The sequence below is a fragment of the Capricornis sumatraensis genome, chromosome 15 (assembly GCF_032405125.1).
Source record: "Capricornis sumatraensis isolate serow.1 chromosome 15, serow.2, whole genome shotgun sequence".
In the NCBI taxonomy this organism is placed as follows: domain Eukaryota; kingdom Metazoa; phylum Chordata; class Mammalia; order Artiodactyla; family Bovidae; genus Capricornis; species Capricornis sumatraensis.
In genome coordinates this window covers 67,186,895-67,213,536 of record NC_091083.1, presented here as the reverse complement: position 1 = coordinate 67,213,536, position 26,642 = coordinate 67,186,895, and the positions used below count along the sequence as shown (strand labels likewise).

The window sequence follows — 26,642 nt, the reverse complement described above, 5'->3', positions numbered from 1 at the left end:
GCCAGTGGCCCAACACCACCTGATTCTCTAAAACAGGAAGGGAGCTGCAGAACTTCCCTTGCACAGCAATAAACCTGGGGAGGACAGGCTTCAGAGGAAATGTCTTTATTGTTGTTTTGGGGCTGCTGAGCGTCAACCGGGAAGTGAAACTGACCAGCTGCTAGAAAGAAACCTGTCTATAGGAGTGGGCCTTTGAGCAAAGGTAAACAGGTTGAGTGGGCAGGACAAGCAGGACTGCTCCTCCAGGTGGGGCAGTGACCAGTCGAGCAGATCAGAAGCAGGAAGTAGCATCTTCTGCTTGTGGCATCCTCATTGAACAGACAAGAATCACCCAGTTCACCCAGTAGAGGGGTCTCAGAGTCAGCCTGGGGCCCCTTGGCAAGTCCCAAAGGCACAGGACATGTGAACATACCCTAGTTTGTGATGGGGTGAGTCTGGGGGACGTTGGTCCTCTTTCCCCTAAGATGGAGTTGCTCTGGCTGTCTCTCCCACAGAGGGTGTCTCCCTCAGGTGAGATCTTTCATCCCCTATTGCTAAAGAGAGTCTGGAGCCAGACAGTCTTGAGTCTGAATTCTGGCTTTCCCATTACTAGCAAGTCGTTTAACCTTTCTGAGTCTTCCATTTTTTCATCTGTCAGAATATCTTTCAGGGGTGTTTGAGGTCTGAGAAAGAATAAATGTAAATAGCCCCACTGTTATTAGTAGTAGTAGTAATTACACAGGGAGGTCTCCTGCATAGTTTCATGATCAAAGCTTCAGGCTTGAAAACCAGAGTCACTCAGAGTCATTGAAATAAACATATTTTTCAAAACTTGAACTATTTTATGCCCTCTGGGTGATGAGGCACAAAAAATAAGGATGGGGTTTCCGGAAACCTGGATGAGCTAATAGATGCTGTTGTTGGCTCACTGAGCAAGTTGAGCTTGTCTGAAGGGCCCGCAGACAGCGTTGTCTGCCAGGTGCAGCTCCTGAAGCAGAGAACGCTCAGACTTGGCATGTCTGTTTGGGGCAAGACAACTATGAGTCATTCTGTTTGTCCAGGGCATCTTCAGCCTGGTTGTGTGGACGTGTGAGTGGAATCCTTGTGAGGTCTTTACACCTAGGTTGAATATAATCAGGCTTCTAATGTGTTTAAGAATTCGGTTTAGACATGAGTTACCAGTGTCAGCATGCCTGCTCACACATTCGCCGTTTTGTTTTCCTGTCCTGCTTAGTGGGGAGGAGAGGCACGTGGGCCCTCCCCCGAGTGCAGGTCCCAGATGCTGGGACTCTGCGGAGCTTGGGGCCAGGATGAGTCACACAGACACACAAGCGCGGTGTTAGGGAACAGCCTGCTGGCAGGGCCCGTGCCAGCCTGCAGTGGTCGAGCTCAAAGAGCCGTTACCAAAGGGCTGGATTTTGTGTGTGTGTGTCCTTCATTTTTTCTTTTTTGGTATTAATTATTATATACAGATAAAGGAATATTGATTTTAAAATAGGCATTTGTTACTAAAAAAATACAATAAATTTCCATGTGCCCAGCACCTAGTTTAAGAAAAGAAACAGCACCATGACCTTTGAAGTCCCTAAATCCCTTCTGTGCCCCTCCCAATGGGACTGGATTCTTCCAGTGGAATTTTATTTCTCAATGCCTGAGGCTCAGAGAGGGAAAGTGACTTGCCTGAGGCTTCAGTTTGTCAGTGATGGAGCCAGAGATCTGAGGAAGTCACCCAGGGAACTTGGTGGGAAATCTGACTCCATCTGGCACAGCATGGCGGATGAAGGGTCACCTGGTCACCTCTGACATCTCCGACACATCGTGGTGCTGGAACAGGCCGTCCTGTGCCCTGGGTCCCTGGCTCCATCTGCTCTGGCGTATAGCTGGAATCCTCAGGCCAGTCAGCCAGCAAGAGTGAGTAGCAGCTCCACAGTCCTGCAAAGGTCACCACAGGCCAGAAGCCAGTTGGATGTGGTGACAGTTCTTCAGGGCACAGGGAAAGCATTGTCAGAGCTTTTTGTGATTGCCCCCAGGAGGTGCATGTGAACCTCTCTCAGTCTCTGCACTTGGTCACCTCCTTGTCACCCGTTCTAAAATACAGAGTGACTGGAGACATGGAGCAAAGACCCACCTGGACTGTCAGACCACAGGAGTTTTATTTTAGGAATACTGTGTATTCTTTTCAGCAAAATAATTACCCAGAAATCAGAAAGAACCACTGAAGGACTTCCCTAGTGATCGATTAGCTATGAATCCAGCTTCCAGTGCAAGGAAAAGAGGTTTGATTCTTGGTAGGGGAACTAGGATCCACATACCTCAGGCCTGCTGAGCCCAAGCACCTCTAAACTAGAGAGAAACATATTTGCTGCAGCGAAGACCCAATGCAGAAAAAGAAAAAACAAAACAAAACCTCTGAAAGTATTAGGAGTGTTTTGTTTTGTTTTTTAAAGAAAGAACCATTGAGAAAAGTATGTAAATAGTGATGAAGTGGAGGAATGGTAAACAGACGTATCCTGGGCTTCCCTTCACCAGGCTCAGCTGGTAAAGAATCCGCCTGCAATGCTGGACACCTGGGTTCAATCCCTATGTTGGGAAGATCCCTTGGAAAAGGGAAAGGCTCCCCACTCCAGTATTCTGGCCTGGAGAATTCCATGGACTGTATAGTCCATGGGATCACAAAGAGTCGAACACAACTGAGTGATCTTCACTCACTTCATCTCTTTTCTTGAGGTTGTAACTTTGTTTACTAATAACTCTCAATGCAGACATCTTTCTCCCCAGACTCCTGTTTCTGGGAGCAACACTGAGGCCTCTTAGAGTTCTCCAAGATGCTTGAGTCAGGGCCTTCACCTCTCAGCTTTGAAAACCCAGAAGTGTGGAAATTTCAGATCAGAAGAGAGTACCTAGCAAGCCCTCCAAGTCAGTGTTTCCAAATCATGGGATTTCAGGGACTACTAGCATTAAAAAAAAAATCCTGGTGACAGAGTTCCCAACTTTTTATTTTACTGAAGACACTAAAACAGTCAACTACTGGCCATTTGTCTCGATTTTATGAAAGAAAGGACTTTTTAACAACAGCAGGCAGCAGCAAGACACCTGTAATTACTCAATAAAGAATGAAGCTTAAGTTGAAAACATTCAGCTCTGACAAGATCTCTGAACTACCTTGGCTGGTTATCCTCACTGTGACACTGACCAGCCAAGTCTCTGCTGCAGACCAGCACGGGACCGTATTGGGCAGAGGTCTGCCACTGTGACCCAGTGGCTCACAACTTTGGCTGCATATTGGAATCACCAGGGAAGCTTGTAGAAACCAATATGGATTCCTGGGCCCCACCTCTATAGACTGATTCACGTAGCATGGGTGGTGCTCCCCAGGTGAGTTCATTTTACAACCAGAATTGAGAACCTTGGCTGTAATCCAGTCCCCTTTCCAACGCCTGAACTCCCAGAATAGCATTTCAGCCAAGTCGTTGTACAGCTGAGATAAGAGGGCTTAATTAAGGTTCAGGAGTTTCCCCATCTCTTAAATATCTCTGAACTCTGAGTTTGGAGAAGGGATTTCCTGACAGTCAGGATCAGAGAGGGGAGGGGAACCTCTATTGACTGAGTGCCTGCTGAGAATCAGACCTAAGCTTTTATTAATCGCTCAGTTTTTTTTAAGGTATTCTAATTAATTAATTGTAAATGATATTTATTATTTTATTTAAAAATACAATAAAATATAAAGAAACAAAAATGGCATATAATCCTACTGTCAGATATCTCCTGTTGAATTAAAAGGAGGGAAAAATCACAATGGTAGGTCAGTGGCCCCCAACCTTTTTGGCACTAGGGACTGGTTTCATGGAAAACAATTTTTCCGTAGATGGAGTGGGAGGGATGGTTTGGGTTATATAATATAATATAGAATATATATAATATAGAATATATAAGATATATATATATAATATATAGAATATATAAATTACATATAAATACGTTATATATACTATATATTATATATAAAATGCATTGCATTATTGTGCACTTTATTTCTATTATATCAGCTCCACCTCAGCACATCAGGCATTAGATCCCAGACCCTGGAGACCCCTGTATTAGGCAGAATAACGCCCCCTCCTTGATCCCGGAACCTGTGACTAGATCACCTTACGTGACAGACGGCCTGCAGATGGGGAGAGTATCCTCGATGATCCACACAAGCGCCCTTAAGAGCAGAAGTAGAGGCAGGAGGGTACATGGGCGGTCTCTACGTACCACTCAGCTTTGCTGTGAACCTAAAACTGCTCTAAAAACTAAAGTCCGTTAAAAAAAAAAAAAGTGGAGGAGGGAGGCAGAAGAGGAGGTCATAATGATACGACATGAGAAGGACTCAATCAATTGCTGATTGAAAATGGGAGTCCTGAGCCAGAAATGCCGGCAGCCTCTGGGTGCTGCGAAGGCCAGCAAGTGGATTCTCCTCTAGAGCCACCAGAGCCTGTGGACTTCCGTCCTCCCAGACTGTAAGACAATGCATTATATTGTTTAAGCCACTAAGTTTGCGATCATTTGTTACCATAGCAATAGCAAACACACAATAATACATCCTTGCTAGCTTTTCCACAACTTGTTCAATTCATGGAACACTCCATGAAGTAGGCATTTTAGCCCTATTTTAGAGATGAGGAAGCTGAGATTCTGAGAAACTTGCTGGCAGAGCAGGAATTGTTTTTAAATTTATTTATTTGGCTTCATCGGGTCTCACTGCAGCTTGCTGGATTTTCATGCGGCGCATGGGGGGCTTCTAGAAGCAGTGCGCAGGCTTGGTTGCTCTGTGGCATGTGGGATCCTGGCTCCCCAACCATGGAATAAACGTGCATTCCCTGTATTGCAGGGCATATTCTTAACCACTGAACCACCAGGAAAGTCCCTAGGAATTTTAACCAAGGTCTCTCTGAGGTCTGTGCCCGACTATCAGGGTGCCTTTCCCCAGTGGAACTCTGCCTGCCAGCCTGCCCGCAGACCACTGTGTGTAGCCGGTCCTCTCAGGGGCTTTGGGGGAGCTTCTCCCTGGTGAGATTCTACGTTCCCTCGGGGAGTGGGGGGATGATGGTAAAGAGGGAGGGTATCGAAAAGAGATCATCTAAGGAAGAGTGAGGGACATTTGAAAAGCAAGGTAGGGTCCCTAAGATATGAACTGAGGAGAATGGAAAATGTGTTTCCTAAGACCTGGGCTGTGGCACCCTAGAAACACTGAGGGGTTGGTGCTGCCATTCGTATCTATGATCCACAGAGGTCAGAAAGCACCCTGCTTGGGGCCAGGAGAGGAGTTACTCATGGACACCCTGGGATTGGGGGTTTAAGGGCAGTGTCTTGCTGAAGTTCCCCCGCCCCTTGCAGTGCCCAGAGGCATTCACAGCATTACCGACTGTAGCCAGCTGAACCCAGAGTCTGAGGAAGAGTTCAAGTCTTGTACCTCCCATGGAAGGAGGCAGAAGGAGCCATTGCCAAGGGTCTGAGGTTGCATCTTGTGTGTATGTGCATCTGAGTGTGTGTGTATGTATGTGTTGGGGTGGGGAAGCAGGGGCGTTCTGCCTTTGAGCTCCACCAAGCTTTTCCTGGGCCTCTCTGTGCTGCGGGGACATCACTGCAAGGGACCCAGAGAGTCAGCGCTAGGCTAACGGTGACCGTGTGTGTCTTTGCAGTCCTGCTAATGGTGGCCATCTTCTTTGCAGTTCTGCGAAACGTATTTGTCCTCGCCTGTATCATCATCATCTGCTCCCTGCTCTTCCCTGTCCTGTGGCATCTCTGGATTTACGCAGGAAGTGCCAACTCCAACTTCTTTTATGCCATCACACTGACCTTCAACATTGGACAGGTAAGAGTTAAGGACAGCCCAGCAACAGGGATTCATTTTGCAGCCTCAAACATTCCATCTGGGCCCTGGGTTCTGCCAACAAGTGTTTGGATGTGAACGAGGGGCAGTTCTTCCCCTCAAGTAGCTCGAGGTTCTATAGAGAAGGTAGGGCAGTAAGAGCAGTGGGGGAAACTGAACTTGGCTAATGTTTATTGCATTGAATTCTCACAGCAAGCCTGTGAGACAGTGATCCCTGTTTTACAAACGGGAACCAAGGCTCACAGAGATTGTCAATTGCCCAAGATCATTGGAGGAGCCAAGAACCGAGTTCCGGGAAGGCTTGGTGTATTGCCGATCCTGCTCACGGCACCAGTTGTCTCGCTTTATCTCACTGTGCGCGCTATTAGTTGAACCCAGAATAGGCAAGGCTCAAGCTAAGAGGCTGGAAGAAGACACAAGGAGCAGTAGGAACTGCAGACACATTTATCCTCTTCTGGCTGGTGCAGCAGACTCAGCAGTAGCCATAACATCACATAACCCACTGGCTTTCCAGCTGGAGCGTATATGTACTTACGGAACAGAAGTAGCCCATGGCCGCGCAAGTACCTCGTGATGCACATGAGCAGGGCTCTCAGTGATCTCAGCTGTTACATCATCATTATTTACAAAACATGGGGCAAGAGCGAGAGACCGTGGGGTGAGAGCCTGACCACACCATCCTGGCTAGTGTGCTCTTCCCCTGCACTCTGCTTTCCATGACTTCCTGGACTGCGGCCCCCAGGGTGAGAGCGGTTTGTGAGGGTGGGGAGGGGAGACTTTGCGGACTTTGGAGCAGCAGGAGCAAAGGCAGAGTCCTTAGGAGAGAAGTAGTTTAGCCAGAGAGGAGGCCGAGAGGCATCCTAGAATGAGGAGGACCAGCACGGAACTCTGACCTTGGGACAGCCTCTCCCTTGGGGCCATGGAGCAGTGCTTCTCTGCATCAGAATCATTGCAGGAAGCTTGTTAAAAAAATACAGATTCCTTGTTAAGGTGTTTTTAAGTCCCGTGTTTATGCTACAGCTGTCATAATTACATGGCTTTGATTTTTTTAAAGCAGATTCCCTGATCCCACTCCCAGAGGTGTCGATTGGATTTTGTATTTTTAAAAAATATTTCTTTATTTGGTTGCACCGGGATCGTTAGTTGCGGCCCTTGGGACCTAGTTCCCTGATCAGGGATCGAACCTAGGCCCCTTGCATTGATTGGGAGTGTGGAATCTTAGCCACCGGACCTCCACGGAAGTCCTTGGATTTTGTATTTTTAACAAGTTCTGCAGCGATTCTGTTGCAGGTTGTCTAGCACGCTTCTCTGAGGGCCCCTCGTTCACCATGCTGTGTTCCCTCAGGTCAGCTGTGTCCTAATTGTCGACGTCTTATGAGAATCACTTGTGCCCTTCACCATTTCAATTGCTATTGGCACAGCCTGGCATTTCCTGTGCATAATGGACGAATGGGAAGCACAGCTCGCTAGAGAGACCAGTGACGCCAGTGAATAATCCCCATGGAGACTTTTTGCCTCCAAGGTTAGCTACTGGAAAAGAAGAAGGGAGTTAGGGCTCTTGCAATGAGTGATGAGTCTGGTATTTCCTGCATGGACGTTTTTGGACAACTCATGTCCAGCCTGGCTATTTGTCTTAGTTTGTGCACAGCAGGAAGAGAGATGGAGAGCCCTGTAGGCTGGGTGGGAGCAAGCCAGGGAATCTGTTCTGCCTGTCACACACACAGGTTACTGTTGGTGGATAGATACTCAGCACCTCCTGCCTCTGTCCATGCAAACAGAAATCTGCAGGCTGCAAATTTCTTGAAGTACATTGAAGAAATTAAAAAAGTTGTTCTGGCTCTTCTGTCTTGTTAAAATCCCCTTCCTTTTCCTTTGAAAGTGATGACTGGCATGGGGCCTGCCCTGGGCCTCTGGGGGGCTTGGCAAGCTCCACTGAAATAGTTCACAGCTTGTTGTCAGGTCGTCAGGTCACTGTGGGTCAGGAATACAGTTGCAGTGGTATAAAGTATCCATGGAACTTTCCAGATAACAGCTTTCTGTCCTGTGGCTGTCTTTATGAAAAAACACTGTCTGAAAATGTTACGGGAAATGTTTACAAGTCGTCAGGTGCCGCAAAGCTAGGAGAAACTGAATTGTTGGAAAAAGGAGGAAGTGGTTAGGGGTAGGAACCAAGGCCAGTTGGATGATGAGTATTAGAGGCTGAGCTATGGAGAAACACTAGGTTGATCTCTTGGCATTGAACTTTATCTTAAAAAAGAAAAACAAAACTCTTTAAAATGCATTTTTAATCATATGAGTGAATTCATTACTGCCGGGGAAAAGAAGACAAAATAGAAGCATATGAGATGTAAAGTAAAGCCTGCGTCTCCTCTTGTCCTGTGGCAGATGTGATTGTTAGAATCAGTTTGGTGTGTGTCTTTGCAAGCTTCCTCTGTGTGTTAAGAGACTTATAGCTCTAAGTCCACATGCAAACATTAAAGACATCCCATGCTGAGTACTGTTCTTTAACTGGCTGTTTTTCCACTTGATAATTTTACCTTGAGATCCCTTTTTTTTTTTTGTAACGGCTCCATGATACCCATTCTGTGGCAGGATGTCCTGTGATTTCTGTGACTGGTAGGCCGCTACTGATGGACATTGACGTTGCTTCTGGTGATTCGATGTTATAAATGGGAGAACCCTGCGTATCTCCTCACATACTGTTGCGCACACATGCCAGTATTTTCTAGGATAGATTCCAGGTGATGGGATTTACTGGGTCAGAGGGCGTAAGCATTGTATGTTTTGGCGGATTTTGCCAAGTTGCCCTTCAGACAAGTCATGCCAGCCTCCAGGCCTCCTGGCAGTGGGCCAGGTGTCCTGAAGCTGGCCGTTTGTTCAGGCATCCAGCATGCCTGTTTCATTGACCTCCTTGGTCTGGGCTTTGTGTTCTGAGCCAGAGACAGGTCTGTTGGGTCAAATACTTTCTGGGACTGCTGGCTTCGGGTTTTGTTGTTGCTGCCACCGCTGGATCACTCAAGGGGCGTGTCACAGGGGGCACTTACTCACCAAGGCAGTCCTTAGAGTCACATTCTTGTCCCAGAGCACGAACTGAGCTACAAGAGCACCCCTTGTTGTGAGGGTCTGCTTCCCCTGCCCTCCAGCCTGTTGGGAGCTGCAAAGTGCAAATGGACATTTAGAAGTTGGTAGCGATTAATTGTCACCTCCCCAGAGAGATCTTCTGTGAGGTTTTCCTGTCCCACAGTCTCTGTCTTGGCATTCTGCGTGTTTCCTTCATAGCACTTACCCAGTTTATAAGTCTACATAAGTTACCTGCTTCTCTCTCTGCCTCCCCCGCCAGCCTGTGAGCTTCACGAAGGCAGAAATCCACCCTCCTACCCACTGCAGGGTCCCCAGCCACCCAGTCAGTGCTTGGCACAGGGTAGTTGTTTAGCGGATATTTGTGGAATGATTGAAGGAACCAAAGAGTGGCAGGGAGAACATCATGTGATTAATGGCCAAATGTGCAGAGTATAACCACTGTAGGAATCCCAAGAGAGCAAGATCAACTTTCCTGTTGAGTGGTCAGGGAAAGCCTTAGGGAATAAGAGTATGGGCTGGGCCTTCCAGACTCAGAAGGAAGGGGGGAGGTGGGCAGAGTGGGGGCCAGGTCACCCTCACTGGCTAAGGTCGAGGGGTGGCAGCTCTGTCCCACTTTTGCCAGATTCTGGTCTCAATGGCCAGTGAAGCCCCTGCGTGTCGTCCCTAGCCCTAGCCAGTGCAGCCTCCGTCTGACCTAGAGTTAGTGCTTCTGGTGAGCTGTGTGGCATTCAGAGGGTGTCCTCAGTCCCTCAGCCTGCTCTTTCCAGCTCTTCTACCTGCAGCAGTACCTGGTAGTTACCTGGTCTTTATTCTCCCCTGCCTGGGCAAGACAGAGCAAAGCTGTCCTGGGAACCAGATGAGTACGGATTTTCAGCAGGTGTCCGGCCCATCACTGCTGACTCTGGAGCTGAATGTAGAGTGCATCTCAGCCTGAAGATTTGAAATCCTGCTCTGTTTGAGTTGGTCAGTTCCATGTTTCATAATAGAACAAATCATTGGTGATTATTAATGATACTGGCAGGTAAACTAGTGACTTAGGCCCCATCCTTTCCTCAGAGCCATGAAGTATTTTTTAGCCTGTGGCACAGATCATTTGCTGATTATAATTGTGCCTGAGAGTCAGTAACCAGGAAATAGCAACAGGAAACCATCTGTCGGTACGTAAGAGGTGTATCTGTGTCTCACATGCACACGTGCCGCAAGGTCCCCCACTCTGCCACTGTATGACCTTCAGCAAGTGACCTCCAGGTCACAGGTGGGGCAGGGTGAGAGGATCTGTATGTTGACACGTGTTGACATGGGAGCTAGGATGAGCAAGGTGCTCTTCAAATACCCAGAGCAAATTCCTAAGGAAGCACTCAGACCTAGAAACCAAGGGAAAGAGAGCAATCTGCTTGCTTTCTCTCTTTTTTCTGCAGTTCAGAGACGAGCAGATGGATAATGTTGTCATCTAGGACTTGTTGCTTAGTTGCTTCAGTTGTGTTCGACTCTTTTGCCGACCCCACAGACTGTCGCCCTCCTCTGTCCACGGCTATCCTCCTCTGTCCTCCTCTATCCATGGGATTTCCCAGGCAAGAATACAGGAGTGGGTTGCCATTTCCTTTTCCATGGGATCTTCCTGACCCAGGAATCAAACCTGAGTCTTCTGCTTTGGCAAGCGGATTCTTTACTGCTGAGCCAGATTACATGTAAACAGGAATGTTTAAATTCAGCTGTTTTAAGAGGAAGGTAAGGTGTCCCACTTGCCCTAATTCAACTTAAAAACAGGTAACATAAGGAAATCTTCCCCTAGAGTTATGATTAATAGTGGCTCATGTTGAAAGAGCTCTTACCGGGGAGCAAGCCCAAGTGATCCCTTTAATCTTTTGGATCACATGCTTGTCCAGCCTCCTGGACATTTCCCTGTGTGTTGACATGACCTCGTCTGCTCGTGGAGGAGTTCTGTTTGTGTATGTGTTTTATTGTTGGAGAAGGAAATGGCACCCCACTCCAGTACTCTTGCCTGGAAAATCCCATGGACGGAGAAGCCTGGTAGGCTACTGTCCATAGGGTCGCAAAGAGTCGGACACGACTGAGCAACTTCACTCACTCATGTTTATTGTTGGCAGCATGATGAAAGTATGACTTTTTTCTTTTTAATGAAACATCTCCATGATCTTTTCTTGTTCACTCATGTGGAAGCTCATTCAGTCCTGTGTGTCCTTCTGGGGAAGGGAATCTGCCTTCCCCAGTGAGAAAAAGTGGGGACGGGTTGTGCAGGTCACCAGTGGTCCAGTGGTGTGGAGCCTGTGTTTATGCACAGACAGGGGACTGTCAGGGTCATTCTTGTGGTATATGGCCCCGGCTGGGAGGCCTGCTCCTCGTGGCGTGAGGCGCCAGTGGCCCGGGCTGGAGCCCTCGTCCTTGTCCAGCTCTACGTGCGTGGGTGCTCGCTCTCTTCAGCTGGTAGCGTTTTGTTAACATCTTAGCTCATTCTTTTGTCCCTCCCATCCTCAGACTTAACACTCAGCATCCCAGACTTGTCTTTCACAGGCCCTTTCCCCCCCTTTGTCTTACCCACACAACCAGAGAGAAAAAGCACAGATGGAGTACAGCGGTGTCAAGGCCAACAGGAACTCCACAGTGCCTCCCAGCCCCCTGCCTGCCCAGCTCACTGGCCCTGGGCAAGTCACATAACTTCGTGCCTAGTTGATTGATTTGTAAATATTAACTAGGTGCCAGGCACTCTGCTAGGGGTATGTGAGACACAGCCCTGCTTCCCAGTAGCTCTGCTGTCTGTGGGAGAGAAAGAAAAGGAAATGGGCGGGGCCAGGGCAGGGTGACTGTGCTGGGAGCTCAGAGCTGGTGGTTAAGGACGCTTCTGCGGGGAGGACGCCTCTAAGTGGAGTCCTGCAGGACGTGCCAGGTTCAAACCAGGTTCTGGGAGGTGAGGTCTGGGGGTGAGAGCCTGTGAGGGAGCTGCTGTGGAATGCAGTTCTGTAGGACCAGCACGTGCCGCCTGATAGGGAATGAGGCCCTTTCAAGACAGCCGTGGTCAGAGCCACAAGTTATGCTGAGGACTAGGCTGAGCTGTCGGTCTGAAGTGAAGACAATTGAGGCCAGACTTGTGCTCTGAAAACCTCCCTCTGCCAGGGACGAAGAGATCAGGGGTGTGGGCTGGAATCTGGAGCACAGGGAGGGGGATCTTGAGACCTGGTGTGAGTGGCTGGTAGCCTCAGTGTCCCCAGCCTGGAACAGGGTCATGAGTGGAGAATATGGAAGTGAGTGGGGAAAACTTGGATGAATTGGAAAGTGCTGCCTAGATGATAACTGCCTTCATAACTAGCTATGATCTACCTTTGTGACCTTCCCAACCCTGGCTGAGATCCAGTGATTTCCCTACTGTTTTGCATCTTTAGAACTTTAGAGGGTGGGGGCATTTCTCCACCATCTCTTCCCATGCCTGTCCATTCAGGCCTGAGTTGGCCGGTCACACCTAAGCCCCATCCAGCTCCAGCCCTTGGCCCCTCTTGCTCCCCATTAAATCCCCGTTTCCTAGATCCTGGGCAGCAAGGGTGGGGACTGAGGCACTGTGATTGCCAGTGATGACAGTCACGGGAGTTCTCTGTGGCTGTCAGGTGTCAGCATCCCCAGCACAGGTGAGACCTGGGGAGCCGGGACATGCCTGGGATGACAGCACCTGCCTCTCCAGGACACTGCAGCCCAGGGCTGTTGGCCATGGCTGCGATCCTGAGCCCCATGGCTTCTAGACACGCTGCCTTAATTGCTGACTCTGATGTCTCATATGCTTGTTTTGCCTTTTCTCAAGAAACTGTCTCCTTGGCTCAGTGACACAGTTGTGAACTGGGAGCACAGCTCTGGGTCTAGTGGATATGAAGCGTGAGCACAGGGCCACAGCAGGACCCAGCGTGTATGGGTGCAGACCCCTGAGGAGGGTTGTGGGGGCCAGGATGGACTGGTGTTTAGGCCTCAGACAGGCAGGATAGACACTGCAGCCCCAACGTGTCACTTACTCCCTAGTGATCCCAGGCAAGACCCTTAACCTCTGAGTCTGCTCACCTCTGAGGCTTCTAAGCCCTGCCCCAGGGTATTGTGACGGTTCCTGAGTGTGTGTATTAATTGCTCAGTCGTGTCCGATTCTTGCAACCCTATAGACTAGCCCGCCAGGCTCCTCTGCCCATGGGATTTCCCAGCAAGAATACTGGAGTGGGTTGCCATTTCCTCTTCCAGGGGATCTTCCCAACACAGTAATTGAACCCGCATCCCCTGGGTCTCCTGCATTGCAGGCAGGTTCTCTACCTGCTGAGCCACTGATGTGCTTATTATTAAAGGACCTGGCCCAGGGCAGATACTCGGGTTTCTTGGTCTCTCCTCACTCCCACCCTGTAGTGGAGCATCTTCTGACCATTTCATACCACTTCTGATCTACCCACTCTGTCCTCGGCCACCTTCTATCAGCTGCCCCATTCAGTCTTCATCTTCTGGGACATCCCTGGTGGTCCAGTGGTTAGGACTCGGTGCTGTCACTGCCAGGGCCTGGATTTGATCCCTGGTCAGGAAACTAATATCCCACAAGCCACTCGGCACGACTGTCTGTCTGTCTGTATCTTCATCATGACCCAGAGCTGCCACTGAGAGGAATGTTGTCTGACTGCGCCCTCACGGGGGCAGGACGCCAGCTGCATGCTGGGTCTGGGGCCCCAGAGCTGGAGTAGATGCCGCCATTTGGTGGGTAGGCAGTGGGAAGTGGCTTCATTGAGTGTGGGGGTTGGGGGGAGACTCTGGGGGTGGGAGGTGGAGACGTCGCCTCTCTAGGGATGAGAAGGAGCCCTTTGGGAGAAAGATCATCCTAGCCCAGGGATGGGGCTTGCGCAGAAGCACCAAGGTGTGGCCCCGGCTGTGTCTGGGGCTTCGGGGACGTGCAGGTGTAGTGCAGGAAGAGGGGAGCACTGGAGGCTTCTGAGCGGGCAAGTGAGAGGCTTTCATGGTGTGTGTGTGTATGAGAGAGAGAGAGAGAGAGAGTGTGTGTGTGACCCCTCAGGGGCCAGGAGGATGAGGAAGGCCTTCAAGCAAGAGGGGGCTGAGTTGGAATTCTGAGGGAAACTGGTGGCAACCAGTGGTTGATGGCAAGCGAGGCCAAGGGGCTCAGCTGTGGTTACTGAGGGCAGCTTTAACAGGCTGCTCCACTAGAGCAGAGCGGCTCCAGCAGCGTGGGTCAGTGTGTGGTGTCTGATGCCTGACAGTCTGGGTTCAGAGCCTGCCTCTGACACTTGCTGGTATACGACTTTGGTCAAGTTACTTGAAGAACCTTTTGTTTCTTTGTTCTAAGATAGGATAATTATAATGTACCTACTATGAAGGTTTATTGCAAGAAGTAATTGTTTTAACATGTGTGAAGTGTTTAATGCCTGAGTATTATCAGCATTTTTATTCATAAGAATAAAATATTGTAATGGGCAGCGTTTATCAGCACTAGTGTTTTTCTCCTCTCTCAGACACTGACCTTTGCAGTTCTGACCACTAACTACCTTAGAAAGCATTCAGTTCCTACATCGTGTAATTCTCTTTCATGTAATAAACTGGAAATCCTGCAACTCAGTTTTTGGCAGTTTTTGTGGCCATGCTGCTCAGCTTGTGGGATCTCAGTTCCCCCAACCAGGGGTTGAACCCCGGCCACCACTAGGCCACCAGGGAACTCCCCACAACCAGGTTTTCATACTCCATAAAAACATTTTTCACTTTTATTTTCAAATTAAAGCCATTAAAAGATTTAAAAAAACAAAAGAATGGGTTGCTCTTCAGGTCTCTGGAAGCACAGAGGGACAGAGCAGGAACCAGGGGGGCCACCATTGTAAGGAATAAACTAGAGTTTATCATTCATTTTACAGACGTGGACAGTGCTGCATAGGGAGGGAGGGGGCAGTCGCTCACAGAGGGTCACACAGCCACTGACTTGGCCAGGCTCCTCTCCCGACTTGCCCTGCTCAGATGGGGCAAAGGGGCACTGGGTCTGCAGATAGGGTGTCGGCTGAATCCCAGGGCCTCAGGGAAATCCCTTCTCGGCCCACATGGAAAGTCTTGAGGTCAAACGAGGCTTTCTCAGCCAGCCTGTGACAGCTGGGGGCTTCCCTCAGTGCAAAGCCTCCAGGCCAGTGTGTCCCCGACATGCCCTCTCCCTGGGGGCAGAGGCAGGTCACCCACTCAGGACTAGTGACCTTCGATTCCAGAAAACCAAGCCAACATGCAGGACTCTCTCCCTCACACCACCCTCCCCTGTTGCCTTATTATGAAAAGTTTCACACATACAAGCAAAGTTGAAAGATGTAACCTTGAACACCTGTATACCTACCACCTGGACTTCACCATTACCATTTTCCTATACTTGAGTGATCACAAATGATCCATTTCTAAATCCATCTTATTTCTGTGATATATTCAAAGTGAAATACAGATATCAGTACATTTCCTGCCAAATATTTCAGCATGTGTATCATTAACCAGAGCTCAAAACTTATATTTTTCTTATGTGAAATTTACATACAGTGAAAAACACAAATCTTTAAAAAAACTTTATATTGACATATAGTTGATTTATAATATTGTGTTAATTTCTGCTGTACAGCAAAGTGATTCAGTTATACATATATACATTTTTTTTCTTGGCTGCTATGTGGCATGCGGAATCTTAGTTCCCTGACCAGGGATCGAACCCATGCCCCTGCAGTGGAAGCGTGGAGTCTCAGCTGCTGGACCACCAAAGAAGTCCCTATCTTTCTTAATGTTCTTGGCCATTGTGGCTTATCACAGGGTATGGAATGCAGTTCCCTGTGGTGTGTAGTAGAACCTTGCCACTCCATTCTGTATGGAACAGTTTGCCTCTGCTGAGCCCCAGACTCTCGCTCAGTTCCTCCCCGTCACCCTCTTGCCAGCCGCCAGTCTGTCCTCTGTGTCTGTGTGTCTGTTTCAGTTTTGTAGGTAAGTCCATATGTATCATATTTTAGATTCCACATATAAATGATAAATGATATTTGTCTTCTGACTTACTGCATTTGGTATAGTAATCTCTAGTTCCATCCGTGTTGCTACAAAGGGGCATTATTTGGTTCTTTTTTGTTGTTGTATGTGTGTGTTCTTTTTTTTGTTGTATGTGTGTGTTCTGTACCTGTTCATCTACAAACGGGCATTATTTGGTTCTTTTTTTTTGTTGTATGTGTGTGTTCTGTACCTGTTCATCTATCGATGGACATTTAGGTTTCCACGTCTCGGCTATTGGGAATAGTGCTGCTGTGGACGTGTATAGTTTTTGAATTATAGGTTTTTTTCTGGATATATGCCCAGGAGCACAATTGCTGGATCATACGGCAGCTCTGTTTTTAAGTTTTCTGAGGAAGCTCCTTATTGTTTTCCATAGTGGCTGCACCAACTTCCATTTCCACCAACAGTATAGGAGGATTCTCTTTTCTCCACACCCTCCCCAGAACATTTGTTATTTGTGGACTTTTTAATGGTGGCCATTCTGACCAGTGTGAGGTGATATCTCATGGTAGTTTTGCTTTCCTTTTCTCTAATAATTAGCGACGTTGAGCATCTTTTCATGTGTGCCTGTTGGCCATCTGTATGTCGTCTTTGGAGAAATGTCTATTTAGTCCTTCTGCTCATTTTTCAATTGGGTTGCTTTTTGTTGTTGAACTGTATAAGCTGTATGTTTTGGAAATTAAGCCGTTGTCAGTCACATCATTGGCAAATATTTCCTCCCATTCTGTAGGTTATCTCTTCATTTTGTTTATGGTTTCCTTTGCTGTACAGAAACCTATAAGCTTGATTAGGTCCCATTTGTTTGTTTTTGCTTTTATTTCTATTTCCTTGGGAGATTGACCAAAGAAAACATTGGCACAATTTATGTCAGAGAATGTTGCCTGTGTTCCAGTTTTATGGTGTCATGTCTTATGTTTAAGTCTTTAAGCTGTTTTGAGTTTATTTCTGTCTATGGTAGGAGGATGTGTTCTTACTGCTGACTTCATGCAGTTGTCCAGCTTTCCCAACACCCCTTGCTGAAGAGGTTGTCTTTCCCCATTGTATATTCTCACCTCCTGTGTTGAAAATTAATTGACTGTAGGTGTGTGGATTTACTTCTAGGCTTTCTATTCTATTGATCCATATCTTCTTTTGTGATAGTATCATGACACTTTGATTACTGTAGCTTTTGTAGTATTATCTGAAGTCTGGGACGGTTATGCCTCCTGCTTTGTTCTCTTTCCTCAGAATTGCTTTGGCAGTTCTGGGTCTTTCATGGTTCCATATAAATTTTAGGTTTATTTGTTCTAGTTCTGTGAAAAATGTCATGGGTAACTTGATAAGGGGTCACATTATAGCTGTAGATTGTTTTGGGTAGCATGCCATTTTAACAATATTAATTCTTCCAGTCCAAGAGCATGAGAGATTTTTCCATTTCGTCGAATCATCTTCAATTTCCTTTATTAATGGTAAAACAAATCTTCACGTACATTTCCTGAAGCCTTCTTTCAGTCAGCAAGATATTTTTGAGGTTCATTCATGTTGTTGCATGTAACAATAATACATTGCTTTTTAAAATGTTTAAATGTTGGAATAATTTTATAGTGCAGAGAATTTCCATATGCCCCCCCCCCCCAGTCTCCCATTTTAACATAGTATCACCGTGTACGCATGCTCAGTTGCTTTAGGCCTGTCCAGCTCTTTGCAACCCTATGCACTGAGCCCGCAGGCTCCTCTGTCCATGGGGATTCTCTAGGCAAGAATACTGGAGTGGGTTGCCATGCCCTCCTCTGGGGGATCTTCCCCACCCAGGGATCAAACCTATGACTCATGTCTCTGGCATTGGCAGGTAGGTTCTTTACTGCTGAGCCACTGGAGAAGCCCTATTACCATGGTATGTTTGTCCAAACCAAGAAACTGACCCTGGTCTGTTACTACGAAGCAAACTCCTGATCTGATGTGGATTTCACCAGCTTTTCCTGTAATGTCTTCTTTTCCTCCCAGGATCGAGCCCCCAGTACCACACTACCTCAGTCGTCACATCTCCTGTGTCCTCTGCTCACACTCTCTCTCCTAATTTCTTGTGACACGGACAGTCTTGAGGTATCCTGGCCAGGTATCCCAGAAGAGTGTCCCCTCTGGGTTTGTCTGATGCTTTTCTCATCATGAGGCCACATTTAAGGTTTTTGGAAAGCCCAGACAGTACACACTAGCACACTTCGTGCTGTTTACCCTTCATCGTTTGGTTAAGATAGTGTTTGCCAGGCTTCTCCCGTGCAGAGTGGCTATTTTCTCTTTTCCCTGTTCTTTGGAAGTGAGTCACGAAGTCTAGTCTAAGCTTGGGGGCAGGGGGTAGCGAGTGAGCAAGAATTAAATTCCTCCTAAGAGGAGAGTCTCTATATATATTATTTGGAATTCTCTTGAAAGGATTCCAAAAAGGATTCTCCATTTATTTATTTATTCAGTCACTTATTGACTGATTATTTTTAATTGGATTTTAATTTTTATCACCATAACTTGAATATGTAATTTACAAAGTTTAGGCTTATAAGGAAAAAGAATAGCTCCTTAAGGTCTTACAGTTATTTGCTCTGGCACTTCTAGATTACTACATTTTCTTGATTTTCTTCCAGTTTATATTAAGTTGAATCATATCAAATTGTTAATACTCAACCATTTTTGATCTGCATAAATGGTGGTTTCATATAGTTCAAACTAATAACCTAGTATTTTGACTTCCTACTTGGCCAGTTGATTATGTGTGACATTGGAGTTCTTTTGTTATATGAACTGTGACTCTGCACCTGCCGTCATCTGACCTGGCTCAGGGATCAGTCCCCACCAGCTCCAGGCTCCCCTTCCCCGGGCACTTGGACCTGGGTGAGAAAGCAACTGCTGGGGGTGAAGACCGCCCTTGCTGTGGTAACTGCGCCCTACGGGCAGTTATGGGACAAGGCCTCAGGGCCTCTGCTCTGACAGCCTCAGTGGCAGGGTTCTGGGCCTTTTGCACACTGGGCCCCAGATGTATCGCCTTGCAGGGTGATGACCACCAGTCCAGCTCTCCCAGTACAGCCTTAGGCCAACTACTGAACTCTTGGTGCCTCAGGTTCCTCATCTGTAAGATGGGTTCCATCAGCCTTCCAGATGAGTTCCTGCGGTGACAGGATGGCAGGTCGTGGTCCTGAGGCCATTGATGGTGTGGGTTCTGAGGGCCTCCTCCAGACCCCTCTGTGCCCTCTTTCTTGCCCACATGTGAGGGAGGCTTTCCAGGACAGGGGCCTGGGGAGTCAGAGGCTGAGACCCCAGGCTCCACCGCCCACCTCTGACTTGCCTTTAGAGACCCTAGCCAGGTGCTCCCCCAGCTCCGGGCTTACGTGTTGAGGTGGTTGGTGCGGATAGTCTGAAAGGCCTTAAAGTGCCTGAGAACTGGTGGTGTCTGCAGAGGTGAGCCCCTCTCCCCACATCCATCCTGTTTCAGGCAGCAGAGGTCCTGGGGGCTTAGGATGAATGGAATTGTAAGACTGCAGGTCCAGGGTTTGGGGGCCTTGGCAAATCCCTGTTCACTTCAGGGCATCAGGGAGGGGGGTGGTGGACTGAGCTGCTAGGGCCCTCTCAGTTCTGGGGCCCAGAGAGAACAGACAGACCAAGCCAGGCACAGACACCATGATGGCAGAATCACTCTAGACTCTGCCCAGGCCAGGGGAGGGGCCGCGGTCATCAGGCAGTCACACGGATGAAAGCAGAACTGCAATTTGGATGGGTCTGTGCTACCATAGAAGTGAATGGTGTCAAGACCCAGTCTGGGGTGTGAGGGAGGCTTCCCTGAAGAAGTGATCCTTTCTGAGCCTGAAGGGCAAGCAGGTGTTGACGAGATGAAAGGGAAAGAGAACATTTCAGGCAGAGGAAACAGCAAAGGTCCGGACCTGGGAGGGAAGAAGCCAGTGTGGCTGGAGCTGAGTGAGGTGGAGCACGGGAGAGGCTAAAGCACACACACCAGGCGCAAGGCCTCGGAGCCCCCGAGTTTGATCTTCACCCGAAGAGCCATGGAGCACCTTTACAGGCCTGAAGCTAGGAAGCAGCACGACCAGATTTGTGTTTTGAAAAGCAACCTCTGCTTCTAGGGTGGGGCAGGCGGGAGGTTTGAGGTCAGGAAGCCCAGAGAGACCACTGCTGTTCATGTGACAGTGGCTTTGTCTGGGGTGATGTCTGTAGGGGCAGGCAGAAACAGAACCAACAGGCTTGGGGGCCTGGTGTGGGGAAGAGATGAGTCTGCTGATTCTGTGGCCTGAACACCTGGATGGAAGATGGGGGATATAGGTTCCCAGTGGGAGAAGCAGGTTTGACAGGGGACACAGCTGGCGTGAATGGGCCAGTGGGCACCCAGGTGAGATGGAGGGGCACCAGTGGAGAGCTGAGGCCAGGGCTTGGTGGAGGAGGTACGGCAACTTCTGAGGGGCCAGTGAGACCCTGAAGGGTCAAGTGTATGCCCTGAGATGGGGGGGTTCCTTGGGCAGCATCTCCCTAACACCTACCTGGCCCCTCAATGACCCAAGGTTCAGGGGCAGGTATCATAAAGCTTCTCACAACCTCTCTCTCCCCCCAGATCCTGCTCATCTCCGATTATTTCTATGCCTTCCTGCGGCGCGAGTACTACCTCACACACGGCCTCTACCTGACCGCCAAGGACGGCACGGAGGCCATGCTTGTGCTCAAGTAGGCCTGGCTGGGCACAAGGCTGCACAGACTTCTGGGGTGAAAGGGCCAGCAGCTGGGCCAAGGCCCTCTAACCAGAGTTGCCAGTAGGCAAGTCCAAGGGCAGATGAGGTTTGAGTCCAGGGTGACGACTACTGGTACCAGTGAGGAGCCAACGCCAGCAGCAAGGTCCGTGGGGGGAGTCACCAAGAGCATCTCCCCTTGGATCGCCCACTTTGTGGCTCTACATACCAAGGAGCCCTCCCTCCCAAGCAGGAAAGGGGACGAAGCAGGTGAGCAGGGCTTGTTAGGTTGTGGCTACTTAATAAATGTTTTTTGTTACCAACACATCTGCCCTGGGACCACACTGCACTCTTGGAAGGGGTGGGCATGACCCATAATACTGCCGTGGGGCACTACACACAGGTGTGGGTTTCCTGAGAGAGCTCTGAGTCTACAGAACACAGGTCTGTGTGCGCGCCAGCCAAAAATGGTGTGGGGCAGTCCTCTCCCCACCCGCCAGCCGTTCCCAGTCCCCAAGCAGCTGGAGGCAGAGGGCCAGGCAGGCCTGAGCAATCTTTATTCTGCAGAGGGACAGTGACCACAGATCCATACACCACATCAAGACCAGGTGAGCCCAGGGCCAGTCCTTTAGGGGTGGGCAGGTCCAGGCAGGGGCAGTGCCTCAGGTCAGGGAGGGGCAGATGGGCAGACAGGCAGGGGCCTAAAAAAAAGACAAACCACACAGAGCAGGGGTGCTGGGGGCTGCTCCCCACTCTCCCCAATCCCAGCCAGCACCCAGAATAGCAACCCCCTAACATGACTGGGCCAGGATCCACCCAGAGGCAGAGAAGGTGTAGTTGGTACCCCCTGGCTAGGAGGTGGCACCTCTGCCCCACCCACCAGGGGCAGGGGCAGAGGCAGCTCAGTTAAGGAGCTCCCTCGGCAGAGCCTGACAGGGCCCCCCCCCCATGCCCAAGCCAACCCCCCCCTACTGCTGGCTCAGAAGCCGAAGGTTTCCTGGGAGGCGTAGACCATGTAGAGGAAGCCATCCTCGTCCTTCTCCTGCTCGTAGATGTCCGCGATGGGCGTGGACACGCTCACCATGCTGTGCTGGTTCACCAGCAGGAAGAAGGCCTGAGTGGGGTTGAGCTGCAGGCGGCGCCTGAGGGGGGCAGGAGGCAAGCACACTGTGAGGGGCCTGGATGTTGGGGAGCGCAGCCTGAACCCCTCCCCAAAATGACCCTGATCCTCCATTTCTAGGCCCTTCTAGAGGCAGTTACCTCTGACTGGACACTGACCCCAGCCTTGACCTTGACCTTTCCCAACCTCCCCAGAACAGGGACCCAGCTCCCAGTCCCATACCCCACCTCCACCCCATCTTTTGCCGGAAGACCCAGCGCCCTGCCTGATCCCAGCAGAACCCAAGTCCCCCTCTGACAGCTGCTGCCCGCGCACCGGATGATTTTGACCAACTCGCTCATGTTGACATGGTCCGGGACCAGGAACTTGGTCTTGTCCAGGACCGGCAGCTGCTTCTCACCCTTGTAGCGCTCGATGATCACCTGGGAGCGGGGTGGGACGGGGGACGCGTGAGCCCGAGTTGGGGCCTGGGTCGGGCCGGGATGGGAGGGGGCGGAGGGACTCACCGGGATTTTGCTGGGGTGCTGCTCGCGGATCTGCTGCACCTCTTTACAGCGGTCGGCTACGGACAGCGGGCGGGGATGAGGCCGGGCCGAGGTTCCGCCCCGCGGGTACCCGAGGGGCGGCCCCGACCCCGCCCCGCCCCGCCTCCTCGACGCTCCCGCCCCCGGGGGCCTTCGTGCCCCACGGCCCGGGCACAACACAGAGATGGGAGGCAGAGGCCCCGGCCCAGGCCCGAGCCGGCTTCCCAGCCTGGGGGTCCAGCCCGAGCCTGACGTCACGGAGCTGACGTCACCTGCGGCAGTCGTGTCGGTCGGCCAACACCCCCAACCCCCACGCCCCTACCCCGCGCTCGCAGATCGCCCGCTGGGCCTCACCAAAGCTTCGCCGCTGCTTGAAAGGCCGGTCTGAGGGCATCGCGCCGGCCCGGCGGGGCGCGCAGGCCGGACCTCCGAGGCGCGCGACGCAGGGATGTGGCTGCGGTCCGGGGGCTCCGGGGGCTCCGCGCCTCGCGCACAAGGGCTCCGGAGCTCGCGCTGAGCCCGGCGGCGGCGGCTCGGGGAGGTAACTCGCCTGGGTGACGTCAGGTCACAACATTCCTTAAAGGGGAGGCCGGCGCGCCGCTCCCATTGGGCCGACGCAAAATCCACCCGCCCGGACCCGTGACGTCACGGCGCAGAAAGCCTCGCGACGGGAAGGGGCGGGGGCTCCGAGGGCGCGTCACAGTCCCGTGACGTCACGGCCTGCGGAGGGGCGCCGTCTCCCTAAGGCCGGGTCTGAGGGGAGGCTGCAAATCCTCGATGCCAAGGCGGGTAGGGGAGCAGAGCTCCGCCGGCGGGAGGGGCGGGGCCGGGCTGCCGCAAAGCATCCTCCAGTCCCCACTGTTACTGTGTCATCTGACAGCACTCACAGCCTGTTCCGTTCCTGGGACGGTAGGAGGCACTGGGGATGACAGCACTGAAACAAACGTCCTTGCCTTTGTGGCGTTATTGGTTAGAGAAAGATAAAGGTGGTCGGGGTGGGGGATTAACACATGAAGACACTTGGAGCAAGACATTACAAAGGAGCGTGAAAGTTTTACATGGAATTTCTAGAATTGAAATACAGAGCTATTGAAAGTCAAGTTCTCGAAGGATGAGGCAAGAAAGCCTATTAGATACAGCAGAAGAGAAAATCACTGAACCGGATGAAAGGTCAGAAGCAATGAGCGAGAAAACAAACCAGATGGAACATATAAGAGGAAGGGACAGGAATGGTTAAGTGAGGAGAACTCGGGTCCAATCAGCTTTCCAGAAGAGAAGAGAATGTGGGACAGGCAATTCCTCAACAACTTCCAAAACTGATTAAAGATGGGGAGCCTCACCTAAAATCTGGAACGGAATAAATAAAAATAAATCTCATCTAAACACTTTGTTACATCCCTGGATCGGGAAGATCTGCTGGAGAAGGAAACGGCAATCCATTCCAGTACTATTGCCTGGAAAATCCCATGGACAGAGGAGCCTGGTAGGCTACAGTCCATGGGGTTGCAAAGAGTCGGACACGACTGAGTGACTTCACTTTAAACACTTTGTAGTGAATTTGCAGAACTCTAAAGGGAAGAAATTAGAGAAATGGCAAGTAACTACACTGATAAGCATGGAAGTCTATCTGAACAAGCACTTGCCACAGAACATGAGTGGTGACTGTGGAGAGCAGAGCAAGGAGCAGGACATGATCACAGGTAGGACTGGAGAGGGTGGTCGGAATTTAAGTGTTCTCAGAAGCTTCATTTATTTGAGGAGGATAAAGATAATTAGTAATTACCTGGCTTTGTAAAGTCAAGTACGTATTTCCAAACACTTCAGAAGGTAAACAGTATTTCCAAACACTAAAATAGTAACGAAATATAGAAATGATCCCTGAAAGTATAGTCTTAAGACTAAAGACATTATTAGTGATGAAGAGGGTCAACACAAAATGATGGAAAGAATAATTTTCTAAGGAGATAGAACAATTCCAAATGTGTGTTAGAGGTTAAAAAAAAAAAAGGCTGAAAGAATATGAAGCAAAAGTGACAGGATACAAGAAGATACGGCCATATCCTTCATCACAGTGGGAGATTTAAGACCTTGTACAGTAACTGATAGACCAGTCAAAGAAAAAGGATATAGAAGATTTTAATACTATTAATAATTCTAATCAATGGACCCTGGTAGAAACTTGAACCCAATATATTACTTTCAGGCACACAGGAATCATTTATCTTAAAAAATGACCTGATTACTAGGCCCCAAGACAAATCTCAATAGATATCAAATAATCAATTTCATACAGACTGTTCTCTGACCACAAACAAGAGCAGAGTAAAGTCTAGGTCTTCAGATATTTAAAACACTTATAGAAAACTCTTTACTTAAAGATGAAATCATATGGAAATGAAAACTACTTTGGGTCAAACTAAAAATGAGAATGCATATAAAAACTCCAGGTTGAGGGTACGGGGAACTAAAGCAGAATTTAAAAGATCTTTATTAGTGATATTGGTGGTGGTGGTGGTGAAGTCGCTCAGTCGTGTCCGACTCTGCGACCCCATGGACTTCTCCGTCCATGGGATTCTCCAGGCAAGAATACTGGAGTGGGTTGCCATTTCCTTCTCCAGGGGATCTTCCCGACCCAGGGATCGAACCCGGGTCTCCCGCATTAGAGGCAGATGCTTTAACCTCTGAGCCACCAGGGAAGCCCATTAGTGTTATTAGGTAAAAAGAAATACGGAAAATTTATGAGCAGAGTGTCAAAGAATTTTAGAATGCAGTAAGTGTAAACCCAAAGAAAGTGGAAGATAACGAACAGCAGAAATTGAAATAAACAACAGAAACACAATATGGGCCACAAAACAAAGCTGGATCTTTCAAAAGACCAATAAAATAATGTGCAAAAGGGCTTCCCTGGTAGTTCAGACAGTAAAGAATCTGCCTGCAATGCAGGAAACCCAGGTTCAATCCCTGGGTTGGGATGATCCCCTGGAGAAGGGAATGGCAACCCACTCCAGTATTCTTGCCTAGAAAATTCCATGGACAGACCATGAGGTTGAAAAGAGTCGGACACGACTGAGCAACTAACATAATGTACAAAAGGGATATAACTACAGATACAGCAGAAATGACAAAATAAGATTATAAACTTTTACCAATACATAAAAAAATTAGAATAAATGGACAGTTTTCTAGAAAAAAAGATAGTTTGCCAAGAACAATTTAAAAAGAAGTAGACAAACCAAGTAGCCATATACAAAAAATGAGTCCAGATGGTTTTCTAGTTGAGTTCTCCCAACATAAAAATAAAAAAACTCAAACTTGTGTCAAATATTATACTTGATGGTAAAACACCATGCTCTATGGTAAATGTTAACCATTATTCTCTTTAGAGCCAGGAACAAAATTTTGAATCCTATCATTGAACAAAATGCAATATTGTGTGGCGGGCCCAGCCAGAGCATCAAGACAAGAAAGGAGCAAAACTATCATCCATAGCCAGAAAACCCAAAGGAGTCTACAAACAATGAAAGACTGCTAACTCAGTTCAGTTCAGTCGCTCAGTCATGTCCGACTCTTTGCGACCCCATGAATCGCAGCACGCCAGGCCTCCCTGTTCATCACCATCTCCTGGAGTTCACTCAGACTCATGTCCATCAAGTTCGTGATGCCATCCAGCCATCTCATCCTGGGTCATCCCCTTCTCCTCCTGCCCCCAATCTCTCCCAGCATCAGAGTCTTTTCCAGTGAGTCAACTCTTCGCATGAGGTGGCCAAAGTACTGGAGTTTCAGATTTAGCATTATCCTTCCAAAGAAATCCCAGGGTTGATCTCCTTCAGAATGGCCTGGTTGGCTCTCCTTGCAGTCCAAGGGACCCTCAAGAGTCTTCTCCAACACCACAGTTCAAACGCATCAATGCTTTGGCACTCAGCCTTCTTCACAGCTCAACTCTCACATCCATACATGACCACTGGAAAAACCATAGCCTTGACTAGATGGACCTTTGTTGGCAAAGTAATGTCTCTGCTTTTGAATATGCTATCTAGGTTGGTCATAACTTTTCTTCTAAGGAGTAAGCGTCTTTTAATTTCATGGCTGCAGTCACCATCTGCAGTGATTATGGAGCCCCAAAAAGTAAAGTCTGACACTTTCTACTGTTTCCCCATCTATTTCCCATGAAGTGATGGGACCAGATGCCATGATCTTCGTTTTCTGAATGTTGAGCTTTAGGCCAACTTTTTCACTCTCCTCTTTCACTTTCATCAAGAGGCTTTTTAGCTCCTCTTCACTTTCTGCCATAAGGGTGGTATCATCTGCATATCTGAAGTTATTGATATTTCTCC

General features: G+C 49.1%; 2 protein-coding genes across 3 annotated transcripts in view; one reads left to right on the top strand and one right to left on the bottom strand.

The window, feature by feature from the left end:
• PIGU (phosphatidylinositol glycan anchor biosynthesis class U) overlaps positions 1-20,945 on the top strand; it is an 86,755-nt gene extending 65,810 nt beyond the window's left edge. Inside the window, exons 11-12 of the mRNA XM_068987260.1 lie at positions 5,694-5,836; positions 20,553-20,945. Coding sequence (XP_068843361.1) covers positions 5,694-5,836; positions 20,553-20,666 — 257 coding nt within the window. The 3' untranslated portion in view covers positions 20,667-20,945. The remainder of the gene's footprint in view (positions 1-5,693; positions 5,837-20,552) is intronic.
• Positions 20,946-21,217: 272 nt separating this feature from the next.
• Positions 21,218-22,816, bottom strand: MAP1LC3A (microtubule associated protein 1 light chain 3 alpha). Of its 2 annotated transcripts, XM_068987333.1 has the most exons (5): positions 22,663-22,816; positions 22,291-22,346; positions 22,100-22,206; positions 21,637-21,806; positions 21,218-21,365 (listed from the first exon to the last, which is right to left on the bottom strand). In XM_068987333.1, the coding sequence occupies exons 1-4, from the start codon at positions 22,700-22,702 to the stop codon at positions 21,644-21,646; spliced, it is 366 nt and encodes a 121-aa protein (XP_068843434.1). In that variant the 5' UTR covers positions 22,703-22,816; the 3' UTR covers positions 21,218-21,365; positions 21,637-21,643. The 2 variants fall into 2 exon arrangements, with proteins under 2 accessions (XP_068843434.1, XP_068843433.1); XM_068987332.1 differs by having other exon boundaries at positions 21,218-21,806.
• Between the last annotated feature and the right edge of the window lie 3,826 nt (positions 22,817-26,642).

What these genes read in the sequence shown, in the direction of transcription:
- MAP1LC3A (XM_068987332.1), bottom strand. Translation starts at nt 22,702, where the DNA reads ATGCCCTCAGACCGGCCTTTCAAGCAGCGGCGAAGCTTTG. An exon ending in AGCACCCCAGCAAAATCCCG is followed by an intron (nt 22,207 to 22,290) that starts GTGAGTCCCTCC and finishes CCCCGCTCCCAG; the next exon opens with GTGATCATCGAGCGCTACAA. An exon ending in GAGTTGGTCAAAATCATCCG is followed by an intron (nt 21,807 to 22,099) that starts GTGCGCGGGCAG and finishes TGCCCCCCTCAG; the next exon opens with GCGCCGCCTGCAGCTCAACC.